General features: G+C 39.2%; 1 protein-coding gene across 1 annotated transcript in view; it reads left to right on the forward strand.

The window, feature by feature from the left end:
* TUSC3 (tumor suppressor candidate 3) overlaps positions 1 to 26,491 on the forward strand; it is a 116,232-nt gene that overhangs the window by 24,733 nt on the left and 65,008 nt on the right. Inside the window, exon 2 of the mRNA XM_063310168.1 lies at positions 6,204 to 6,373. Coding sequence (XP_063166238.1) covers positions 6,204 to 6,373 — 170 coding nt within the window. The remainder of the gene's footprint in view (positions 1 to 6,203; positions 6,374 to 26,491) is intronic.

The raw sequence follows: 26,491 nt of genomic DNA on the forward strand, positions 1-26,491 counted from the left end.
TCAATGATCCATTTATTTGTTTTCTTGGCTATCCATGGTATTCTATCAAGTGCTAGTCTGTGGCGTATTTCTTGACCGCTTGTTCCTTTATTATTTATGGTTGATCCTAAAAGGCAGAAGCTATCTACCAGTTCAGTATCTTCATTGTCAGTTCTACGGTGGTGGTTCTACCTGTTGTCATTAGGCTGGTCTTCTTTAATTAATTAATATTTATTAATTGAATTAATTAATATTTAATTTTAGCCTCATTTTCACTCTGTTCCTTGACTTATATTATAGGATCTTGCAGATCCTTTGCATTTTTGGCTTTTAGGGTAGTGTCATTAGCATGGCAGAGATTATTGGTGTTTCTTCCTCCAATTGTAAAAACATGCTCATCTTCCTTCATATCAGCTTTTCTTAATATGCATTCAGCATTGAGGGCAGGATGAATTCATGACAAAAAAGAGTATGTGCCACAAAAGACATTGTTTCTGCCACACTAGCTTTGGTGTAGCTAACTTCAGCTTTACAAAGAGCTTGGCAGTAAAAGTACCATTAAGGAAGTTAACATCATTTATGTTAACCAGAAAACCAACTTGGTGTTGCAAATGCTGGGACACTTGGAAGTAATTTCATGTTTATGAAATGTGAGAGTGCAAAACCTTTTACTGTTGTTATAGTCACTAGCACCTAACTATTAGTATAAGAATCACTTGCTGAGATGGGCAGCTATAGAAATCGAATAAATAAAATAAATAAATAAAATAAGGCTTAATGCATGCAAAGTAATGAACCTGGTGGTGAACCTGGCCTAAGAGGATTTTTTTACATAATGTGATATACAAATGCTCAGTCCCCATAGTTTTATTGGTTTTCAAGACCATATGTCCATATATTTCTGACAAATTAATATCTTAAATGTACCTTTCACCCTGTTCTGTAACTGGGCTTTGATCAGTTGCCAGTATATAGCTGGCATTTTCTGAAGAAATAGCATGTTGTTTGAATTGAATAAATTGTCCTGGATTATTAGTCACAAAGACAATAGGTTGCTAGCCTCTTAAGATGATTTTCAGTGTGACAGTATCGGCAACCAGCTGTTCCAGCCTGCCATTTGTTGTATTCAGCTTTTTTGTGCACCTCAAATAATTAATTAAATGTATACTTTGGATAGCTTTGTTGGTGTTTATGCATGTATTTATTGAACGGCACCTTATTTACATGCACATCAACTCATTTGATACTCCATTGATAGAATTTCTTGTAAACATTCTCGTTTCATGTCAGAAGTGCAGGAAATAGAAAGGGGGAGAGTATTAATTAAAAGTTAAAAAGTTAAAAACGTTTAATAAAAATAAATTTATATAACTCTAGCCCAATTCCAGGCCACATTGATGGCAGAGGTGTTTCCAATCAATAAGGCCCTCTGTGTGCATGTCGGTCCCAAAGGGCATTGTAGAAGATGGGTAGTTGTTTGAATATTGCCACATTCACAGCAAATATCCTTGCCCTCAGGGAGAAACCCCCATTTTTCCATGTAATCTTTAGTTCTGGCCAAACCAGTGTGCAATCTGTTTAAACATCTCCAAACCATCCACTCCTCCTCCGAACCTCCAGGCAACTCCTCAAGCGGTTCTATCTGATTATAAAGAAGTTTTACTTGAGATTTCCATCTTTTTAATCATTCTGTTTGAGGTATAGTAGCAATCTCCTCAGCGCAGTCTAAGAAGCTCCTTCTTGACTTCAGTCTTTTTGTAGGAGGTACTTGGCCAAATAATGGGTGTGCTGGATTGTGTAACACCTTTACATATTCCACACCTTGTGCCGCACTCCTTCTAATGCCTGGCGGGGTTATTCCCGCCAAGATATATAATTTATCAAGTGGAGTGAGGCGTAAACATCTGGTAACAATGCAACATGTGTCACTAAGCGCCCTGTCCGCCTGCGTAGAGTGTGTAGAGCGGCCCCAAATGGGGCAAGCATACTCTCCCGCCAAGTAGCACAATGCAAGAAGAGCCATGCATAGAGTAGTAGGGTGAGCACCTCAAATAGTACCAGCCAACTTCCTGAGAAGATTATTACAGGTGGAAATCTTTTGCTTTAAGTTGCAACAATGTCTTTTAAAGGTTAATGTTCGGTCCAGTGTTACACCAAGGTAATATGGCATCTCACAATGTGCCAGACTCACTCCATCCCAGATAATAGCAAGCCTACATCTGGCCTGCCTGTTTTGGAGGTGGAATGCACAGACATTAGTTTTTGACGGGTTAGGTTTTAGTCCATTCTCATTATAATAATCAGACATATTCTTAAGAGCAAGAGTGAGCTTGTCTTCCTCAAAGTTAATTCCCTGAGCAGTAAGTGCCAAATCGTCGGCATAGATGAAGGACAAAGTATCAGGACTGACAGGTTGATCATTAGTATATATATGGAATAACAGGGGCAAGGACACTCCGCTGTGGGAGACCATGCCACTGAACTCTCCACCGACTCTTTTTTCCCTAGAATTCAATGAAGGATCATCGATTCTCGAATATTGCCTCAATGCATTTAGTTAAAGCAAGATTGTGTGTAATACTATATAATTTCAAGAGAAGCTTCCTATGATTAACTGTGTCATAAGCCGCAGATAAATTGCCAAAAGCAGCTCCTGTGATTAAACCTAACTGAAAGCCATCCTCTATATTCTGGACGAGATTTAAGTATCTGGCCTGTGCAGGACTTTCCCGGCCGAAAACCAGCTTGCTGGGGGATAAGAATCAGTTCAATAGCAGGAAGCATTCTATTTAGAAGAACTCTCTCATAGAGTTTAAAAAGATGGCCAAGGAGGGAAATTGGACGAAAGTTCTTTGGGTCATTCGGTTCTTTTCCAGGTTTCAAAAGTGCAATAACCCGGGCTTTCCTCCAGATCTTCGGAATACGATTTGAGGCCACATATACATTAAAAAGTGACAGCGACCATTGCTTAGCGAAATCCCCATCGTTTTTTATTTGTTCAACACAAATATTGTCCAGTCTCACAGCTTTTCCATTCTTCATATCTTGAATTGCTGTTTCCAGTTCTTCTCTGTCACAGGGGGGAGGGGGGTCAGAGCGCTGGCCTCCCCTTCCATTGCCCTTGGAAGCCTGCATTTCTTAAGCCTCTCCTTAACCCTGCCGTTTAACAACAGCTAATGAGCTATTTGGTTTGCCGTAATGTTCTTATATTGGCACAGATCAGTCGGATCATTATTCAGATACAATACAATAATGTAAACATTATTGAGCATTGTTTTTACTACCGTGCTCGGTAGAACTGAAAGCTGCGAAGAGGTCTAGCAGAACGAATGGGGATCCATTTTGTCATGTATTTCCCAGCATAAATTATTTGTCAAGTTGACCAAAGGCGTACCTGTGTTGTTGTTGTTATTACTATTATTATTATTTTATTATTTTATTTTATTATTTATTTATTTAAATTTATGGACTAGAGTATGGGAGATGATCTTGACAGAAATATGTAAGCCCTTTTACCTAGGCAAAGATGGCTGAGACATAGTTTAACTTCTGGGAAGCAAGATAATATTTTGAAGTGACCAGGCAAACACCTCCCGGATTTACTGGGTTATACGAAGGAGGACAGCGATAATACAAACTCCCTCACATTCTGTTATTAAAGCCTGTCTCAATAAAGTATAATTCTAGTCTTCCTGTGGAATTGATTTTCTGGTCTGGTCTACTTAGTGGGGCTGGCAGTACCCTGTAACCAGGCCTGAAACATTCTCAGATGGATCCAGCTAATGGCTGGGCAATGCTGGAAGGTCACCCTTAGCATTTGGAGGGCTTCACTGGGGCAGGGTGGTGATGCCAATATATGGGACTGATAGTTTTGTTCTCCTTATTTGGAGAGAAGTGTTGAAGCCAGCATTTGTTTTTGAAGCTATTTTAAAGTTATGTTAGAACTTTCAGTACAGGTTTCATACTCTTCATGCCTCAAAACATTAGAAAGCCATCACAATCCAAATAATATCATTTGAACATGACGTTGAGATGTCACCATGAAGTCCAACATTTTGATAAAAAATAGAATATTGAAGGTTCTTGAAAATTATTAATATGAAGGAATTCAGGTTTTTATTACCAGACCCTTCAGTCAGATTCCCTCTCTTGGCTGCTTTTATCAAGCCTCATCTCATCAAGGTTCTTGTCTACATCCAAATGTCTAAAATTTGAAAAGCATCCAATATTACTAGGCAAGCAGAGGCCACAATTATATTTGTGAGATTTATGTAAATCGTAGTATCCTGTGTCAACAGAGATACCAGAGATTTTATTCAGAACAGGATGTGTTATCCATTCAGCCTTGATAACATGACAAGCTACTCTGAATCATCTGTTTCATATTGCTAGGAGCTCAGCCCTAGCAAAAGCTCTCTAATCCAGTGGTCGTTCTCTCACCTTTCATCCTAAATTTACCATCTATGAGTGTGTTGGCAAATCAGAGACTGCTGTTTTGGCCAACCAATGGCAAATACCTATTACTGTATTCTGAAAAATAGGAAGCAGTTGTATTATCCATAATAAATCCATAAATAAGATAGCGGCTTCTACCCCATGAAGGTGTATGAATTATTTTTGTGAAACAACCATACATTATATGACACAACTCTGCAAACTTAAAGTACGTGATGTAGTTGAGTAGCAGTGGGGTGGGAAAGGTTGTAAATATGTGTTTGAAAACAGGTTAAAACTCCTATTCTTCAAATGCATTAGTGAAAAGAACTTCCTTTTTCCAACAGATGGACACTAATACAGGCTAGAGAGGAAATTAACCTATTCAAATCCCAGAGTGGAATAAGGGGTTAGAGTACTGTGTTCATTTCCAAAATTGCACTTATTTAAACAATATCGATACAGCATTGTGATACGGGGCTGTCAGCTTTCCAGCACAGCAAAATATTGTTAAGTCTACCAAACTGAACATTTCAGTTTTTGTACTTTTTCTAGTTCTTGGAAAGCTGGAGAAAAGTTCATCATTCCCTATTGAGAGGACCAAAATGTGTAATTTCAGAATGCTAGCTTGCTTATTCATGTATTCGTTCACTCATTCATTCTGCAAATTTATATGGCTGCCCATCTTAATCAAATAACTTTGGGAAGCTATTATGTTAGATGGCTGGAAGACAGTTTTGAAGGATCATTATTCATAACTGCAGATCTGCATAGTGACATCCAGAGGTATAGTACTGCATTTAATTTAACTGGGAGCAAATACGTTTGTGATTTGCTTCCATAGTTACAGATGCCAAGTTTGTCCAGGTGGGTGGCATTGAGACCAATGAAAGATTCCAGAGGCTAAGGACTAAAGGTTGGATAAATCAGACAAATGGCGTAGTATCTTATCTGGTCCCAGCTGGTAAACTGGATGAAATAAGGAGTTAGTTCAGAATGGTCAGATATATAGGATCCGTGGATCTTTGGATCACCTATATCCTGCTGAAATTTAGGCTTTGGTATTGTCATCATGTGTAATTTCTTCATTATGGAGTGTCAGCTGCCATCAATACATGTTGTGTCAGCAACTAACCAGTGAAATCCGCTTGTCTTTTGCTGTTGGAGGAGGAAGAGGAACTCTGGCACTTTGTTATGGCACTTAACTCTATTATTTTTCCATGTTTCCATAGTGCAAAATTGGCACTACATATGCTTAGTTAAATAATAGCTTTTCAAGAAGATTTGATGTGAATGGAAGACACTGTTCCAGGGCTTATTAATCTTTTTCAGTCCTGGGTGCAGAGTGACCTCCATGTCCCTTCTAAATGAACTGAAGAGGCTGAAATCTTCAGAGATTTCACTGATTACATGTGGGATTTTCATTAACCCAGGGGATTTCATAATCTTACCATTTTTAAAATTTTATTTTTGAAAGGGAGGCACTTGCAGTTGCTACATTGATCAGTCCTGTTCTGTGCCTTCAGAGATCCTTATTTCAGACAAATTCATGAACCTGTAGTACTAGAATGTCTCCTTATGACCAACTTTTCTACAGGGAAATGACGGTATGAAATTATTCCAGCAGCAAGTATCTATTAAGCTTGTGACAACAGAAGCACAGCATACAAATTTTGCAAATAAAAATAAAGATTACAAGAATTCCATTAACATGATAGCATGTTTATGGCACATTGTGGTATATAAAACTTTTTTTTTAATGCAGCCTTTCTCTTTGTGCTTGATTTCAGAACCTTTTAGCAGAGAAGGTGGAACAGCTTATGGAATGGAGTTCAAGGCGCTCAGTCATCCGTATGAATGGAGACAAATTCAGAAGGTTTGTGAAGGCGCCACCTCGCAACTATTCAGTGATTGTGATGTTTACAGCTCTGCAGCCACAGAGGCAATGCTCAGTTTGCAGGTAAGTTGTTCCCCTCCTCCCCATATTTTCAGTAAAAGGTTTCCTAGCTACAGAATTAACTTATCCAGTGTTCCCCCCAGCAGGCCTGGACAGACAGGCACACAAGAATCCAAGAAGTTCTTATGAGTAAATTTATTGTAGAAAAGCTAAGAAGCCGTTATGAAAGAATTCTAAGAACTCCTGCCTGTCAATCATGAACTCTGTTTATAACGATGGTGTTCAAACTTCTTGAACTTCTTTGTCTTACCAGTTCCAGAGATTCTCTGTTTTGAGGAGATAACAGTTTTCACATGCTCCTTATTCTGCTAATGGCCTGATCTAGCATCAGGTTGTTTACTTTGGGCCATGTGCTAACTTAGACAATCTGTATAGTTTCTGGTCCTAATAATACTGAATTTCCTCCTGTATGTATCTGCAGTATATAGGTTAAACATAAATTCGTTATTTTCTATTTTTAAAGTAAATTATTACCAAATCCAGCAACTGGGTGCTTTTAATTTTGAATACTTCAGGTAGCATTTTTTTAAACGCATACTTGATATTTCATAGGCTTCTGCTTGGATCTTTGGTCCTGCTTTTATCTACTCAGGATGTTTTTGTAACATTTTGCAGCCTATTTTCTATGAGTTGCAGTCACTGTAGTGGAAACAATGCCTATGTTTATATGAAAATATGCTACCTAAAAAAATAAGCAGTGATTTACTTAATCAGCAGTTGTGTAGATGGGATATTACTGTTTTGCAATGGACTTGAACTCAGTGCAATTTATTTATTTAATTTATATGCCAGCAAACCTTACAACCTCTTAACTGCTTTATGGAATGGCATCAATCAAGGTCATTCCTAGTCTAACCTCTGAGGGAAATTATTCCATTAGATGGTGGCCATAGCATTCGACACTACCCACAATGGGGGAATGGTTGGCAAAGGTGATGGAACTTGCAGAGATGGCTAAATTGACTTCCTTGATTAGAGAAAAAACAATATCTACATTTATGGCTCACTGGAAATCGCTTATAGACTTTTTGCATGAAACAGAAAAAAATGAACTTACAATTTGTAGTTTGGTGATTAGAAAAACAATTAGATAATAGAAATAACTGAGGGGTTTTTTCTGTCTGTAATCATAGAGTAAGAGATAACTTTGTAATCATACTGTATTTACTGCAGGAAAAATCAGAAGCTGCTTGTTTCTATTTTTTTTATCTGTTTGCACTTTTGTCTTTGCCTTTTTCTCTTTTTCTTTCTGTCTTCTTTATTCTGTATTAGCTTTTGTTAGTTTTTATCTTTTCTTTAAAACTTTTAATAATTTTATATTTAAAAAAAAGATGGTGGCCATAGCAGAGAAACACTGGTCCCCATTGATCTAACTTCCCACGCACAGGGAATAGGTAACATCCCAGCCAAAATGAGTGCCCCAGATAAGGTGATTCTGTCTGAGAGGGTGATCCTGCAGATATCTTGTAGCTCCTGCCCTCTGGAACATCCTTCTCCTGGAAGAGAGGTTAGACCCATCGCTCCTGACCTTCCGGAGGAATCTGACCTGGCTCTTCCACCTGGCCTGGGGCAGGAGGGGAATAGTCATGCCTGGGGATGTCAAGTTCCCTAAGGTGCTCATCCCATACAAGGACTGAATTAGATCGTTGCCATCTGGACTTTATTTTTACCTATATTTATTGTCTATTTATATACTGTATTTTTATATACTGTAATTTATTGTATGTTTATTATTTTATTGATTACTTTGCTGTAAACTGCCCAGAGCCCCTCTGGTGGGAGGAGATAGGCAGTGACAAACCTGATAAATAAAATAAATAAATGAAATCTAGGAGCCGAGACATGTGAGCTTTGAAAAACAAAACCAATAGAAATGTACCCAGAAACCTCTTGGTAGCCAGGACAGTGCCCACTTTATAAATGCAGTATGGTTGAAGGGCCTCTCACTTGCCAGCATGCAGACAACTGAATTCTGCAGTAATCTGTTTTCCAAACAGACCCCTATAGAGATCAGATTGCAGTAGTCTGTCCTGGTGGTGATCAGGTCTCGAGTTACCATTGCCAGGCCATCTTGCTCCAGCTATGGTAGCAGCTGGCACAAAAACTGAAGCTGGGTGAAGCCTCGTTTTTTTTTTTTAAATGATAATTTTATTAAAGATTATAATTAAAACAGTAAAAACTAATACAAACTAAAAGAAGGTAGAAGAATAAAAAGAAAGAAGGTGCAGAAAAGAAAGAGAAAAAGAGGAAAGTAAGAAAAATAAGAATACAGTAAAGAAAAAGAAAAAAAACATATAAAGAAGTGATTTCCCACCTTCGTCACAAGTAGGAACAATTTTAGTAACTTATCATCTCCTCTTAAAATACAACAAATGATCTCTTCCCATATCCCCTGTCTTACCTATAAACAAATCCGTAAAGCATTGTCATTTCAGTCCTGGTGTCAGCAAAAGTCCATTAAGGATTACCAGAGATAATAACATATCTATTTTAACTTTGATCAAATAAACCAACTTTATATTCTGTAATGATTGCCCTAGCCCCAAATACTCAGACTCACAAGAGGATGCTAAATGAAATCTGATTTATTAGAGTACTAAAGACAAATACAAAGAAAGCTGAGAATGAGCAAAAGCGCGCCAAATACAAACTTAAACCCTTGCTTCAAACGTATCCCGCCTCCCTCGTAACGCCCCGCCCGGCACAGGTGCTAGCAATCGTCAGAGTTGCTAGCCTGGGAAAGTAACCTTGAGCGCAGTAGATAACACAAATACATTCCAAAGTAAAGCCAAAATATAATCGTTCCCATCCTCCCTAGATAAAGGAAACACGCATCCAATTAATGACATGCGAAACGTTACGATGCATCAAATACATTGAAACGGCGCACATGACATATTCCTTCCTTTTACTTCTAACAATCTTAATCATCCAGGTGACTCTCTTGGTGTATTGTTTGTATATCCCTTTTAATTATAAAAATATCAGCTGGTTTCTTTTGTAGCATCTTTTGTCATTCTTGTAGCCTATCATTTGTAAATCTACTTTCAACTCAGTCTCGATCTTGTCAGATAGAATTTTGTTCCTCTTCTATAACATCTTTTAGACACAGTCTCTCCATAGAAGCAGATGTCTCTGTTGACACTTTTAAAATTGATTTCTGATCAATTTTACAAGATATTTTTGAACAATGAGTCCATTGTTCAAAAATATCTTTAAATATGTCCAATGGTAGAATATTTTGCTTCATTCCATAATTGTAAGTCGAGTTTGTGTTCTCCTTTAATTGTAATATTTAGTTCCCTCTAGCTCCCTCTAGTGTCCAGTTTTTAAAATCTTATTTTTTAAAAAAATCAAAACAAAAGCATTTTCCCACAGAATGGATTCTTTATAATTAATTCCAAAAACTTATTCCAAATTTATCTGGACCCTTAGTCCATTTATAACTTTCAAAAATCAAAGTTTTCTTCACCCTTTTGCTGCTTATTCCCCCCCCCCTTTTTTTTAAAGTTCTTTAACTTGTAGTTAAAACTTTCTTTCACTAAGGATTGAAGGAAACTCACCCGGTGCTGTCGAACTTGTCAATACAATGGTTTCTAATAGCTGAAAGGCAGTTAACAGGCAGTTTCTAAAAGTGATAGAAAAGTAAGTATGTGAATTTAGTGTCCTTTCAAAGGTACCAACTGTGGTTTGAGTAAGATGGCTGTTCCCTCATTTCCCAGAGCTCTAAAACCACTGGAGACTACTATCTTGTGGTCTCCTCATGAGGAGCAGATGTCTGGAGCACTTGTGGGTGATCTCATGTTCTCTTCTTGTCTGGAGAGGAATTATTGAAGAGCCAGTCTACTCGCCAGCTCTTCATTCCACCGTGGTCTTTGGCTCCACTTTTCACGGAGCTGTCTTCAGTCCTCCATGTCTTCCTCTGGAAGTCGCAAGGGTGAACCCACAGTTTCAGCCTGCCCATAAAACAGCTGTTTCAGTAGTTGCATCCCAAATGCAGACCTGCTGTTTCAGGAGAGTGCCACCCCCTGTCCAGAGGGAGATGGGCGGTAGCAAAATTTGAATAATAAAGAAATAAATAAGTGAAGCAGATAGAGAACTGAATAGGCTTTTGCACAAACAGCAACTCCATCTTGTTGGATTCAGTGTCAGCCTCTTCTCATCCCACCCAGGACCACACAGCCTCCTTAGCAGTGGGTCAAGATTCCATGGCATCTCTGGCTGGAGTGGATGTATAGCTGAGTGCCATTAGCATACTAACTATATCTGATTCCAAACTCATGGATGACTTTTCCCAGAAAACTCTCATTGATATTGAAAAGGAAGAGAGAAAATCAAACCTGTGGAACGTCACAAGGAAACACCTGCTGAGCTGACTTTTCCAACCCTTGCACACATTCCAAAAAGACATCATGATCAATGCTATTGAGCATCATTGAAAAGTTGAGTAGGACCAGTTCTACTTCCCTCATCCAGTTCCTGAAACAGATTATCTATCAGAGTGACCAGTGCTATGAGATCTGAACCCTAACTGAAAGGGGCCCAGTTAGCCTGAAAAAAACCTGTGTTAGCCAACTAATAAAAATACCTGGGCTCCTAAGCCATTGACCTAAAGCATGTTTCAGAAACTCTTCAATGATTTCATATCTGCATATTCTCCATACCTTGTCATATAATACTTGAGGATCACAATAACGTTTTAAAGTACACAAGGAAAACATGGTTAAGATATATAACCAAAATGATTTATGTCATTTGGTCATGGTTTTAATTGCATAGTTTAAGTTTCTGAATCTCATATTTTGGATTAGGTGTGAGCATTCTCGATGGTGGGCTGGAAAGGTGAAATATATTTTTAGGGAAAAAAAAATTGTGGTCTGTGCAACTGAAGAAGCACTCAGGGCCTCTTGTGTTCTTCACAGCATGCAGGAGAGATCAGATATATTTCAGGGGCTCTTGCACACTATGGGAGATGCTAGAGGTACATATAAGCCCATACTTGCAGTTTTGGCAACACACAACCATCCCTTCAGACATGCTTGGATAGGAAATGGCTGCCCTAATTTGTCATACACTGAGCTATATTGGGCTTTTCTAGGCATTTATATGTCAGATACTTCCGTTTTGTGTTCACCTTCAGCTTCTTTTTCCAGGAAATAAATTCTCAGCAGGCTCCTGTAGTGCCTTTTTGGAATGACAGGTTGGCATGACAGAATTGGTTTGGCAAACAGTAAAGGGGCTTATTGTTTGTTGCCAAGAAACTGCTTTATCCTCAGGAGGGTGAAGATCAGGAATGATCAGAGCAGCTTTAAATGGTTACTGCCCTGATTATTACCTGAAAGACACATTCCCTTATGCGGATCTTGGTGTAAATCTTTTTGTTCATGGGATTTTATACTGCATAAATATTACCATTTCATAAAAGGATCCTATTTACTGCAGAGGGGGGAAGAAGGCTTAAGATTCATCTTCCATATGCCAAAGATTGTGGACATATCGCATTAATTTCAGTGAAATCCATTTCTAAATAACTTTAGGACTGCATGCTTCATCATTTCAGCAGAATGCAGCTGGACATCTAAAAAAAGAAACAATTAACTCACTGCTTCTAGTCCAAAACATTTAAAATAATTTGGATTTGAAATCTCAGCTTTGCTATAGGAAACAATATGAATTAAATGAAGTTGCCACTGTTCTGCTTGAAAATTATAACAGAAAGTTAAAATTTCTTAAATAATTGAGTAATCAAAAGTTGGGAATTGCAAGTATATATAGAAGATAAATTCTGGTCATTATTAGGTTCACTGGAAAACTTTACTGCCAATATACTGTTTTATAGTAATGGAATGAACAAGCATTAGGAAAACACATACACACGTTATTTTTTTTTTTACTTTTTGTGTTAGAATTGCTTTGAAGTGGCTAGATATACCCAGAGAATAAGATCTATGATCCTTTTTGTGTAGAATCTGGTTGTTGTTGTTTTGCTATATTGTATATTCATGCTTTGGTTTTGAAGTATTAGCAATTGAACAGTATTTTCAATTTTTAGAAGTTACTGTTTTAACTTTAATTGCTGCTGTAAAAACGGAAATATTTTAAAGTCCTCCATTCAACTACTGTCCAGAGAATCTCTGCTGGAGAATACACTGATAAAAGCATAACAGTATGTTTGTTTTAGAAAAGGAGAGTGATGTTTAGTTCTTTGAAGAAACCAGAGAGAACACAGGACATGAATATTTTCTTTCCATCTTCTATAATCATGTCATTATGTGTAGACTGCAAAATCCAATGGGCTGAGACTCTTGAGTTGTTGTTTTTTAACTAATCTGTAAACCTTATGGTTTGGAAGACAAATTTTGTGTGTTGGCAAGCTCTGTAAACTGAATGTTAGTGAGTAGAAGGCCAGGGCATCAATGTTTGCTAATAATCTTTGCTTCTCCTGTGGCCAGCACAAGAAAAATAAATTATACAAGCAAATAGCCTTGGTTAATTGCTGTAATTAGTCAGGTTCTATAATTCTCATTTTTTCATACAGTAATTTTTTTAAAATGTAGATTTGCGGCATGGCTGGGACATGAGAGTCTGGGGTATCATTTAAACTTATTTACCACCACTATGACCACCACCACTCTACCTCTCCAGCTTATCAAAGAAAGTAAGGAGGCTGATCTTTTGGTCATCTGGAGTAATTCCACTGACCATTAATGAAATAAGTCATTGCATCAGTTAGGTCTGCCTCTTATCATTAAGTCTCATTTAATCATTTGGGAGCTAATGATGATTAGCCCCATGGAAATTAAGGTTTTTTTCCCTCTAATCTGGACGATAAGTAATGAAACTATCAATTTTACTCAGCAAATATAGTGGAAAAGCTATCTCCTCTATCAAAAAGCTGCTATTCAAGCTGTAGCTACAACTGTGTGGAAGTTGGATTGTATCTGGATCAAGTAAATGAGTAAAATTAGAAACTGTCACTGTGAGATATCTGAAAGTATATTACTAGCTTAACTGTAATAGAGTCTAATGTCAACCCTCCCAGCAGTTCATAGCATGCATTCTGCCTGTTCATTGTCCTCTAATCTTTCCTCTTTCTTCCTTTTATTTCAGTTTATATTGCTTTTCAAAGAAATTATTATTTCTCACAGAAGTTCCCATCAATAATCATAAAAGGCAAAGGCTTATGATTAGTCTTTACAAACTAAAAAAGACAATACACAAAAGGGGAGTGGAGAAAAAGTAGAGAAACAAGATTGGTTCTTCAAGGTCACTACTAAGGGGCACTGATATCCAGATCTTTATAACCAGGTTGATCTTCCCTTCTAGTGGTCCTCTTTGAAGACCATTTAATCATTCTTAATCCCACAGCTAATAAATGAAACCAACATTTGCTGCCCACTGGTTGTCCAGTCTTGGGACTGTAAGTTCTTCCTGCCAGTAAGAAGGAAAATATTTTATCTGTCAGAAAGGAACAAACCAAACTTTCCAGTAGCTGTCCCTTTGTGTGTGTTTTTTTCAGGGTTTCTGAGATCTTAGGCCTTCTGAGGCTTATATTTTTCTGGTTTTAGCCTACATGAGGGATGGGAATCTTATTGCCCTCCAAATGTTACTGACTTACAATTCCCATTCCTATCATCATCCAGGCTGGGTGTTACAGTTCTGCAACATCTTGAGACCATAGCTTCGGCATAAGGTCTGGAATCTCCCCATCTCTTCTCCTGAGGTTAGAAAAAGCTTAGAGAAGGCATTCATTCCACTTTGCAGTCACTGCAAAATTCCTGTGGGTCTGTTCATTTCTCAGTACTTTAGGAAAGATGCAAAATCTTAGGGATAAGCTCTTGAACATGTTTATGATCCCCTGAGCACAGGCCAGCATCATATTTACCACATGCAGCTATTGATTTATGCAACTGCTTGTAACAGGTAATTTGAATGACTGTTTGATAAGTAATGAGCTTTTAGTATACATGCATATATAATAACCCATCCTTCCTGCAAGCCAAGGCTGTCCCATTTGTTGCAGGCCTCAGTAAGATTTGATCACATTGCACACTGTAATGTGTAAGGATATTGGGACTAGTTTGGAAGTCCCTGGGTCCATTCCAGAACTACAAAGCAGGAAGTGGGAAGAGTTTCAGACCCTTCAGACAATATGTTTGTATGTTGATTTCAACATGCAAGCAGTGGTGGGCAGCCCCTTCCCTCTTCAAGTCATGCTGGTAATGTCATGAATAGCCACTTGTCCATGAGTATAGCGTGCCTGCCTGCAGTGGCAATGTGTGCATGTGAAAAGCTTTCCTGTGAACTGGAACCCTGTGTTAAGCAGTGTGATAACGTGCTTAAAGTGTTGAACTGGCATCAGAGAACCAGGTTTCAGCCAGTCACACACACTCTCAGCCTAGCTTACCCTACAGGGTTATGGTTGGGAAAAAAATGGGAAGATGGACTTCTTGATACTCTGCCTTGAACTCATGAAGGAAAGGTAGGATATAAATCTAACAAATAAATTCTAGCAAATAAATGTGGAAGCATTTGCATGTCTGGAAAACCTCCCTTCAGCAGACAACTGTGCTGAACTTATGTAGATCAGCTCTTCAGATATATCCTCAGTTCTACTTAGGGGAATTCCATGCAAAAATTCTGCAGTGCTTTGGCTTCTGTTTTCCCATTTTGTGTGGGAGAGATGAACTGATTTATTTCTGGTATGGCTGCATTGCAGTTGAAATCAGTCTGAACTTCACGCCTGTATATGTATATTTCCATACACACTAATGCTATGGCTCCATTTTCTCTATTGGTGGAGATCTTATTTTGCCTCTCTTCCTGGCTCTTGACTTTCAGGTCCTATAAGAGGGATGTTTACTTGATAGCTTTGCAGCTCCTCCTCCATATCCCAGATAACATGTGCAAAGTGCCTGACTACTGTTTTGTCTTGTCTTTCCCTTTTATAAGTATCCTTACACTGGAAAGGGTCTTCTCATTGTTCCTTTATATTGAGATTTATATGTGGATGCATCTCCTGTGCAGGGAATGAATAATTGTGAAAGGTTTCTGGTTTATTATCTAATAGCTTTGATGTTACATTTATAACCTGTAGTAAAGATTATGTTAATATTGATTCTTGCTTAGTTACAGTGCAGCCATTGCCCAAAGGAAATACAGTATTGGCTAAATATCTAAAAATGTAGTGAAATGGAAATGTTAAAAAGAATAAAAATTACTGTCTTCTACAGTTAAAACATTTTTTCACAATAGATACTAATATCGCGTTCTTCCAATTTAGAGCATTCTGAGAGTAAGTGCTAGAACTCAAGCAATCAAATTGCTCCCATCTGCTTGATGCTTTCATTAGTCTCTGCTGATTTCATTCATCTCCAAGTGTCCTACAAGTGTGTCTCTTAGCACAAAACCAAGTGAGTGGGTGTATGAAAACCCCCCTCAGTTGTCCATTGTGGACTTTCATTCTGTACTCTTTGTGGAAATTAGAATTTGCAAGAAAGAACATGTTTGCAGAGGGAACTAAATAATTGAGTATTCTGTGAGGGCTATGGACATGTGACAAAAAGCCACAAGATGAGTGTGTTTGAGCATTAGCTGTTTTGGATTTTATTTGTTGTTTATTCGTTCAGTCACTTCCAACTCTTCATGACTTCATGGACCAGCCCACGCCAGAGCTTCCTGTCAGTCAACACCCCCAGCTCCCCCAGGGACGAATCCGTCACCTCTAGAATATCATCTATCCATCTTGCCCTTGGTTGGCCCCTCTTCCTTTTGCCTTCCACTCTCCCTAGCATCAGCATCTTCTCCAGGGTGTCCTGTCTTCTCATGATGTGGCCAAAGTATTTCAGTTTGGCCTTTAATACCATTCCCTCAAGTGAGCAGTCTGGCTTTATTTCCTGGAGGATGGATTGGTTTGATCTTCTTGTAGTCCAAGGCACTCCAGAATTGTCCTCCAGCACCACAGTTCCAAAGCATCTATCTTTCTTCTCTCAGCCTTCCTTATGGTCCAGCTCTCGCAGCCATATGTTACTACAGGGAACACCATTGCTTTAACTATGCGGGCCTTTGTTGTCAGTGTGATGTCTCTGCTCTTAACTATTTTACCTAGATTTGTTATTGCTCTTCTCCCAAGGATTAAACGTCTTCTGATTTCCTGACTGCAGTCAGCATCTGCAGTAATCTTTGCACCTAGAAATACAAAGTCTTTAACTGCCTCTACGTTTCCTCCCTCTTTTTGCCAGTTATCAATCAAGCTGGTTGCCATAATCTTGGTTTTTTTGAGCTTTAGCTGCAAGCCAGCTTTTGCACTTTCTTCTTTCACCTTCATCATAAGGCTCCTCAGTTCCTCATCACTTTCAGCCATCAAAGTGCAAAGCCATCATCTGCATATCTGAGATTGTTAATGTTTCTTCCAGCGATTTTAACTCCAGCCTTGGATTCCTCAAGCCCAGCTTGTCGCATGATGTGTTCTGCATACAAGTTGAATAGTAGGGTGAGAGTATACAACCCTGCCGTACTCCTTTCCCAATCTTAAACCAGTCCGTTGTTCCGTGGTCTGTTCTTACTGTTGCTACTTGGTCGTTATACAGATTCCTCAGGAGGCAAACAAGATGACTTGGTATCCCCATACCGCTAAGAACTTGCCACAATTTATTATGGTCCACACAGTCAAAGGCTTTAGAATAGTCAATAAAACAGAAATAGATGTTTTTCCGAAACTCCCTGGCTTTTTCCATTATCCAGCGGATATTGGCAATTTGGTCCCTAGTTCCTCTGCCTTTTCTAAACCCAGCTTGTACATCTGGCAATTCTTGCTCCATGAATTGCTGAAGTCTGCCTTGCAGGATCTTGAGCATTACCTTACTGGCATGTGAAATGAGTGCCACTGTTCAATAGTTTGAACATTCTTTAGTGTTTCCCTTTTTTGGTATGGGGATATAAGTTGATTTTTTCCAATCTGATGGCCATTCTTGTGTTTTCCAAATTTGCTGGCATATAGCATGCATTACCTTGACGGCATCATCTCGCAAGATTTTGAACAGTTCACCTTGTTATTAGCAATGCTTCTTAAGGCCCATTCAACCTCACTCTTCAGGATGTCTGGCTCTAGCTCCCTGACCAGACCATCAAAGCTATCCCCGATAATGTTATCCTTCCTATAAAGGTCTTCCGTATATTCTTACCACCTTTTCTTGATCTTTTCTTCTTCTGTTAGGTCCTTGCCATCTTTGTTTTTGATCATACCTATTTTTGCCTGGAATTTCCCTCCGATGTTTCTAATTTTCTGGAAGAGGTCTCTTGTCCTTCCTATTCTATTGTCTTCTTCCACTTCCGTGCATTGCTTGTTTAAAAATAATTCCTTATCTCTTCTGGCTAGCCTCTGGAATTTGCATTTAATTGGGCATATCTCCCCCTATACCTGTTGCCTTTTGCTTTCCTTCTTTCTTGGGCTACTTCTAGTGTCTCAGCAGACAGCCATTTTGCCTTCTTGGTTTTCTCTTTCTTTGGGATGAATTTTGTTGCCGCCTCCTGAACAATGTTGCGAACTTCTGTCCGTAGTTCTTCCAGGACCCTATCTACTCAGTCCAGTCCCTTAAATCGATTCTTCACCTCCACTGCATATTCCTTAGGAATATTAGTGAGCTCATATCTACCTGATCTGTGGGTCTTCCCTAATCTCTTTAGACTGATCCTAAATTGTGCAAGAAGAAGTTTGTGATCGGAACTACAGTCAGCTCCAGGTCTTGTTTTTACTGACTGTATAGATGTCTGCCACCTTTGGCTGCAAAGGATGTCATCAATCTGATTTCGGTGTTGTCCATCTGGTGAAGTCCATGTATAAAGCCGTCTCTTAGGTTGTTGGAAGAGAGTTTGTGGTTGGGGTGTATATTTGGATCACTGTGATGTTAGATGGCTTGCCCTGAATTCGAATTGAGATCATTCTATCATTTTTTGGATCATATCCAAGCACTGCTTTAGCCACTTTACTATTAATTATGAAGGCTACTCCATTTCTTCTGTGGTCCTCTTGTCCACCGTAGTAGATCTGGTGATTTGATGTGAAGTGGCCCATTCCAGTCCATTTCAGTTCACTGACGCCCAAAATGTCTATCTTGAATCTTGACATCTCACCAATAACCACATCCAATTTGCCCTGGCTCATAGATCTTACATTCCAGGTTCCAATGGTGTGTTGATCCTTAGAATATCGGATTCGCCGTTCACCACCAGCACCGTCGGCCGCTAGCCGTCCTTTCGGCTTTGAGCTAGCTGCGTCATCACGTCTGGGGCTAGTTGAACTCATCCTCTGTTCCTCCCCAGTAGCATTTTACCATCTTCCGACCTGGGAGTCTCATCTTCCGATGGTATACCGACATATCTCTGGTTTTACTGATCCATTGAGTTTTCACGGCAAGAATACTGGGGTGGGTTGCCATTACCTTCCCCAGGGATCGCATTTAGTCTGACGTCTCTGTCATGACCTTCCCGTCTTAGGTGGCCCTTCACGGCTCATGGCATCATTGAGGTGCTCAAGCTCCAGCACCTCGACAAGGTAACGATCCTTTGCTGAAGTTGGATTTTATACTTTGTGTTATTTGTAAGTTCTGTTGTTGTTCTGTACATGTTTCCTTAGAAGAAAATCCAGCTGAACTATATGGGATTTAATCACCATCTTAACATGCTTTTTTTCTGTTAGAATGGAAGAAATTGGTTAGGGACGGCCATGTGCATATAGCTTCTCTGTCTGTGTGTTCCTTCATACGCTCATAGTTATTCCTTCGTGTGCTCATGTGTGTTCATATGTTTATAAACATGCTACCTCTGGAGGTGTAGGTACAAACAGTTTAGGGACTCAGTTCATCCTATCTGCCCCTCCTGCCACTGTAGTAATTGTTGCTATGGTTGATAATTTAATTAGGATAGCAGTCTTGTCCATTGACCGAACTTAGGCACTAATTTATCTGACTTTCTCTAAGCTAGTGCCTTCCAGTTATGTTGGGACTGCTACTCTCAGATTCCCAGTGGCTCTGCTAGGGGAAATTTTAGTCCTAATACATCTTGGAGGCATCAGCTTAGGGAAAGATGTACTAGGGATAAGTGCAAAATTCCATTGCTACGTTTACATGTGCCTGTTAAGGGCTAAGCCTCTAAGCGTCACACAAAATACTATTTAAAGGATGATTTGAAGGTTGACTTCTTTTGGTCTGTCCTTATCTTCTATGTTGGCTTAATATGCTAGAAGAAGGGGTGCCCTTTGTTCCCCTTGGCAGAATTGTTCTCTTGTACTTGAACAGGAGGTATAGGCATGTGGGGGTAATGCTCTGGACAGTTTAGTAAACCTGCTGCTGCTGTGTTGAAAGTATATGATATATACAAAAAGATTTTGTTGTTTATTTGTTCAGTTGCTTCCGACTCTTCATGACTTCATGGACCAGCCCACGGCAGAGCTTCCTGTCGGTCGTCGCCACCCACAGCTCCCCCAAGGTCGAGTCCGTCACCTCTAGAATATCATCCATCCATCTTGCCCTTGGTCGGTCCCTCTTCCTTTTGCCTTCCACTTTCCCTAGCATCAGCATTTTCTCCAGGGTATCCTGTCTTCTCATGATGTGGCCAAAGTACTTCAGTTTTGCCTTTAATATCATTCCCTCGAGTGAGCAGTCTGGCTTTATTTCCTGGAGTATGGAGTGGTTTGATCTTCTTGCAGTCCGTATAGTTAAAGCAATGGTATTCCCCGTAGTAACATATGGCTGCGAGAGCTGGATCATAAGGAAGGCTGAGCAAAGGAAGATAGATGCTTTGGAACTGTGGTGTTGGAGGAAAATTCTGAGAGTGCCTTGGACTGCAAGTTCCTCTGACTTTTCTAAACCCAGCTTGTACATCTGGCAATTCTCGCTCCATGAATTGCTGGAGTCTGCCTTGAAGGAACTTGAACATTACCTTACTGGCATGTGAAATAAGTGCCACTGTTCAATAGTTTGAACATTCTTTAGTGTTTCCCTTTTTTGGTATGGGGATATAAGTTGATTTTTTCCAGTCTGATGGCCATTCTTGTGTTTTCCAAATTTGCTGGCATATGGCATGCATCACCTTGACAGCATCATCTTGCAAGATTTTGAACAGTTCAGCTGGGATGCCGTCGTCTCCTGCTGCCTTGTTATTAATGCTTCTTAAGGCCCATTCAACCTCACTCTTCAGGATGTCTGTCTCTAACTCACTGACCACACCATCAAAGCTGTCCCTGAAATATTTATTTATTTATTTGTTTGTTTGATTTCTATAGCCGCCCATCTCAGCAAGTGACTCTGGGTGGCTTACAACAATAAAACCATAAAACAATTACAATTAAAACAGTTGAAAATATAAAATAAATACAAAATAAATATACATGTCTGCCAAGTGAGCAATGTATGGATGTTAATACAGCCAAGAGATGGGACCATCCACACGCTCGAGGCCCCAGGCCTGGGCACAAAGCCAGGTCTTCACGGTCTTAGGAAAGGCCAACAGGGTCGGGGACATCCTAATTTCTGGAGGGAGGATGTTTGAGAGGGCAGGTGCTATGGAAGAGAAGGCACGCCTTCTCGTTCCCATCAACCGACACTCCCTGGCTGACGGGACCCACAGCATACCCATCCTACTAGATCGAATTGGATGGGCAGAAACAACTGGGAGAAGGTGGTCCCTTAGGTAACCTGGCCCTAAGCCGTGAAGGGCTTTGAAGGTGACAACCAGCACCTTGAATTGCACCTGGAAGCACACCAGCAACCAATGCAGCTCACGTATCCTTCCTATGCAGGTATTCGGTGTATTCTTGCCACCTTTTCTTGATCTCTTCTTCTTCTGTTAGGTCCTTGCATGTTTAAAGCATGCACCTTCAAAAAGGTGCATGCTTTAAACATGGCAAATTCACCTAGGGAGAAAGGTCCCTTAGCAGGAAGAGTGCTGTCAAATGAAGTTATTTTGCAGCTATTTTAGGCTCAAGCTGGGTTTAGCAGAATAGTATATTCTTAAGGCTATTATCTATTTCAGCCTTTCTCAACTTTTTGACCATGGAGGATGCCCTGAAATATTTTTCAGGCCTCAGGGAACCCCTGCACATTCAGGCTCAAACATAGACCAGAAGTTACATTATTGTTATATTCATTTCATGGGTAGGCCTGTATATAGGGATTAACAGTGTTCTTAAACTAAAGAATGACACTTACCTCTTTAATGTGAAGTTGCCCAAATTCGAAATAATTTTTTAAATAAATCGTGATCTCCCAGGGAACTCCTAGTGACCTCTTCCGGAAACCTCAGGGTCCACGGAACCCTAGTTGAGAATCCCTGATATATTTGGAGCTCTTAGCAGAATACCTTGCACTCCAGTATTCCTTTTTCTGCAATGGCTCTGATTAAAGTTATAAAACAAGTTATAAAAATTTTCCTTCCTGTTTGTTACTATGACTCTCAACTCCTAAAGATGGCTTAAGAAAGTTCATGAAATTTGCTCCTCTCTCTAACCTGTTGATATGGGATATTAACCACTTCTTTTAGAGAAGGGGATAGAGACTCTTTCTTTCTTTCTTTCTTTCTTTCTTTCTTTCTTTCTTTCTTTCTTTCTTTCTTTCTTCTGCCACTGAAAGCTTATTTTTGGAGCACCTGCTAAGTTTCAACTGAGTATTGTGACAGAGGCCTTCTGAGACAAAGTAAAATGTCCCCTCTTTCTCTGAACAAATAGTTTCTCACATCTCTACTGTGTAACATGTAAGCAAATGTAAGACAATGAGCTTGAACTTCAGGGAAAGGTAGAAATCTTTTGCAAACGATATTAAACATTCATTAATTAGTGATCAGTGCATTGATAGAATGAGCTTTAATATACAGATGAGGATATATTACTCAAGTCTCTTTATAGTTTTGCATTAATGTGACCTAATAAACTAATCTAAATGATTGAGTTGGAGAGAATGGATGTTATCACCTTGTTCTTGTATTCAAACTTCAGAATTTTTCTTTTATACTTAGTTTAACACAACTATGCACTGCATAGGGCTGAAGCTTGGCAGGATTCATTCAATGCAGCTTGACTGCCCTCTACAGGTTGTTAATGAAGATGCTACTGAATAACAGTTTGGTTAATTAATGACAGTTCAGCATCACAGCCAGATGCTTTGCCTTCCAATTTTTCCCCTTAAATGGGATTTTGAAAGACAAGAATAACTCCAGGCTCACCACTAATAGCAAAAAGCTGTGGGGTTTTTTTCTCTTTTGTTTCTAATACTAATGAATAACCCCTCTTGAAAGTGAGTCCTTATTTTTCTCCTTGCAACCATGGTGCAGAAATACTGGTTTTCTTTTCATGGGGACACCAGTGCACTGAGGTGATAGGGAAATACACCTTTCTCCCCAAGTGGCATTTTATTTGCTTAGCAGTGACTGCACTCACCTTTCTTGAATGCCAGTTATTCTTTTGAGCCAAAATTCTGTAGTTACGCTGCAGTACACAGAACACAAATCTCCCCAAGCAAAACTTGCAGCAAGAAAATATTTGGCATGCCTTGGAAACTGCATGAACCATTTTAGAATTATTCTTCACCACCACAATCTAAAGAGCTTTGGATTTTATACAAGATAATGTAGCTTTTCCAATCTGATGCCTTTGAGACATCATACCTAGTTATGTGAGGGTGGGAGGGCTGCAGGAATAATAATTTATAATTTATTAAATTTATATGCCACCTGACTCAGGCAACTCTGGGCAGTTTACAACTGTTAAACCATTTAAAAAACAGAGAACAATACAAAAACATGGAAACAGCACAAAACAAAGGAACAACAATGGCAAAAAAATAAACCCAGAGGGGAACAGAAAGGAAGAAAGAGATATCAGTTGTCCTCTCCAAAGGCCTGGGCAAAGAGCCAGGTCTTTAAGGTCCTTTGAAATAGCAGTAGGGTGGGAGCCATTCAAATTTCAGTGGGCAGGTGCTGCTATAGAAAAGGCACACTTCCAGGGTCCTGATAGGTGACATTGTTTAATTGAAGGAACTCAGAGAACACCAACCCTGCCGGATCGAACTGGTTGGGCAGATACTATGGGAAACTCTCTGTTGTAAACCACCCAGAGTCCCCTTTGGGGGAGATGACAAATTTAATAAATAAATAAACAGGCTGTCCCACAAGTAACCAGGCCCTATGCTGCGTAGGGTGTTATAGGTGGCAGCCAGCAAAGTTATTTGTTCTGTAATAATAATCAGCTGGTGAATCTGATTATTTCACAAGCCCTTAAACATTCTTTTGGTTGGTTGGTTGGTTGGTTGGTTGGTTGTGCTTTTGTCAGAAATTGTAAGAAATTGTCAAGACATATGTAAGATTTGAGGTGAGGTTGAAGATTCAGCAGAAGTTGAATGAGAAATAGCTTATTTGACTGACTATAATGTATTCATTGTTTTTACGTCACCTGCCTACTAAGAAGCCATCAAGGAACTTATGAGAAATTTTAAATAAAAACAACGCTAAGGTCATAGGGGAATTATTTGTTTGTTTGTTTATCACATTTCTTCACCACCTATCTCGTAGAAGCGACTCTGGGCAGCTTACAAGTGAATTAAAACAGTAAAAATGTTAAATATTGATTAAAAGATATATGTAATACAATATGCATATACAAATATACTAAAAACTCTAAAATATAAAATATGAGATCTAAAACCCAAGATGGTGAGATCACAGTCTTGATAAAACTTCTCAGGGCCGCATCAAGGCACCAGCCACCCCCACAACAAACTGTCCCCCCTCCCATATGAAATTTCCATCAAGATGAGCTTCTATTTTCTAGTAACTTTAAGAATGCAGCCAGGTAGTTTTGTTGGCAATAGTATTTATGTATTATTTATTTGTTGCAATATTTGCTTAGTGCCAACTCTGCATGGAGATGAGGCAGATTACATAGTTTATATAGTTCGGTATGAGCAATAGATAGATAGATAGATAGATACACACACACACAAAATAAATCTAAAGTAATCTAATAATTTCTAGTAAAACTGTAATTGAAATTCCTTTTACAGGGAACTCTGGTGATGATTTGGCAACATTACAGATCATAAACTCTTTGGAATGAGTTTTAACCATCTTCCTGAAAGCCGTCAGGAATGTTACCATTTGGCTCTCTGGGAGAAAGCTATTCCATTTTTTTTTCAACTTTTCAGTCTAGCATTTGGCCCTAGTATTTCCTAACGATCTCCTATCCACATGCTAATCAACCTGATTAGCTTTTTGCAACCATCCAGCATTACTGCACTCTCTTAAGTTATACATAGCAGTAATGTCCAGACTTAACACTTTTAGGCTGCAATGAAACATTGAAAAAAGAGTGAAAGGTGAAGTCAAATCGTTTTTTGTGAGTCTAGGTGGTGGAAGCTAGTCATTTCTCTGAAGGAAGTGAGCACTGCAGTTTGGATACATTTTGTGAAATATATATCTTTTACAAAAAAGTGTAGTATTGAGAACAATTTACATCAGCTTTGAAAAGTAATGTTCAGTTCAGATAATAATAATAACCTTGTTAGATAAGAGCATATCATGACCATTGTTGTGTTCCTACAGTGACCAGCCATATCAAAGGCCATCTCCATTTTTATTGGGCTTTTTGTCCATAAACATGGTGGGCTTTTAATAAAACCCTTTAAGCTTATATGATTATAAGTAATGTCATTCGAAAAGTTGTTCTGGATTTAGAAGACTAAGAAAAGCAGAAGTAATTGAAAGGAGAGAAAATATGACCAACCGGGTGTAACTTCCAAGGAGGAATCCTACATTTTTGACCCTAAAAGACAATTAAAAAGGAGGGGGGGGGGGCTTCAAGGAGATTTATTCATTATTTATTTTAATCCATTGATACGGCCACCCATCTCACAAATGCAACTCTGCATGGCTAAGAGAGTTAAAATATCAAAACAAAATCAGTAAGGAAATATAAACAATAATAACCAAAGCAAAAAGCATGAAATGGCAACCGAGGGAAACCAGTCAATCAACATACAGTGGCCTCACCTAACCTCACAATCCCCTTGCCTAGGAAAAGACCCAGGTCTGGAGGGCTTTCTGAAAGGCCAGCGGTGTCGTGGTTAATCTGACACGGAGTGATATTGTGTTCCAAAGGGCAGGTGCTGTGGCAGAAAAGGCATGCTTTTTGGCTGGATCTTACTCAAGATTTACCTGGAAGTGAACCCTTTAGTGTTCAGTAGAGCTGATGTGCACAACCCAGCAGGCTTTGCAACCTTTTCCTCTCTAGGTAAGACACTTCAGATGGTTCAAATGTCTCTTCAGGCATATAGGAGAGAATCTCACAATGCTTAACTAGCCAAATATTTGAGCCCAGGTTGGGCCCGTTCACGCTCACATGATATACTTTGAATATATGTACAAAAGTATACTTTCTCTCCTTCCAATGTCCTTTTCTTTGAGAGGCGGAGTTCAGGAAAACGTTTTGGAACACTAGAAACGTTCCCTATGTGAAAAGGGGATGGTATCATACATTTTAATTGTTCCTCATTGCTTTGTTATTCTTAGAATTAAAGAATTCAAAGCTTGGGACTTGGCTGAGCATCAAAACTGTCTTCAAAGTTCTTCTGCCCAAAAATCTACTCTGCTGGATATTGTTTTGTTTTGTTTTTTATTTGAGCAGTATCATTTTGAGAAGAGGTTGAGGGAAATACTATTATTTGATATTTGAGAACTATTGATCCTTGCTCTGATCCACCAATATTTCCAGGTATACCTTCAGCTGCCCAGATCAAACTTATTCAAAAAATGGTACAGAAGTACTTATCCACGCTTTTTGTAGAACTGAAAACATTCAAATTCTGGGCCAGTCATTAGATATGTACAGCAAGAATTGACTCAGTACTGAGCTAACTTGTGCAGTGATCTCCCTCTATAGATTCTTAATCAGCTCTGGTCTCCTGGGAGCAATGTATTATATTTGCCCTTGATGAATAATAATTTTGCAAGGTCAGTTTATCTAAGCATGCCACATAGTTCACCTACCTCAACACTCCAGTTCTTTTGTAGGAACTTGGTGTGCCTTGGATGCCCCATGCTCCTGTACTCTTCAGAGATCACAGGCTCTGAATGAAT

This window comes from Candoia aspera, chromosome 8 (assembly GCF_035149785.1).
Source record: "Candoia aspera isolate rCanAsp1 chromosome 8, rCanAsp1.hap2, whole genome shotgun sequence".
Lineage (NCBI taxonomy): Eukaryota > Metazoa > Chordata > Lepidosauria > Squamata > Boidae > Candoia > Candoia aspera.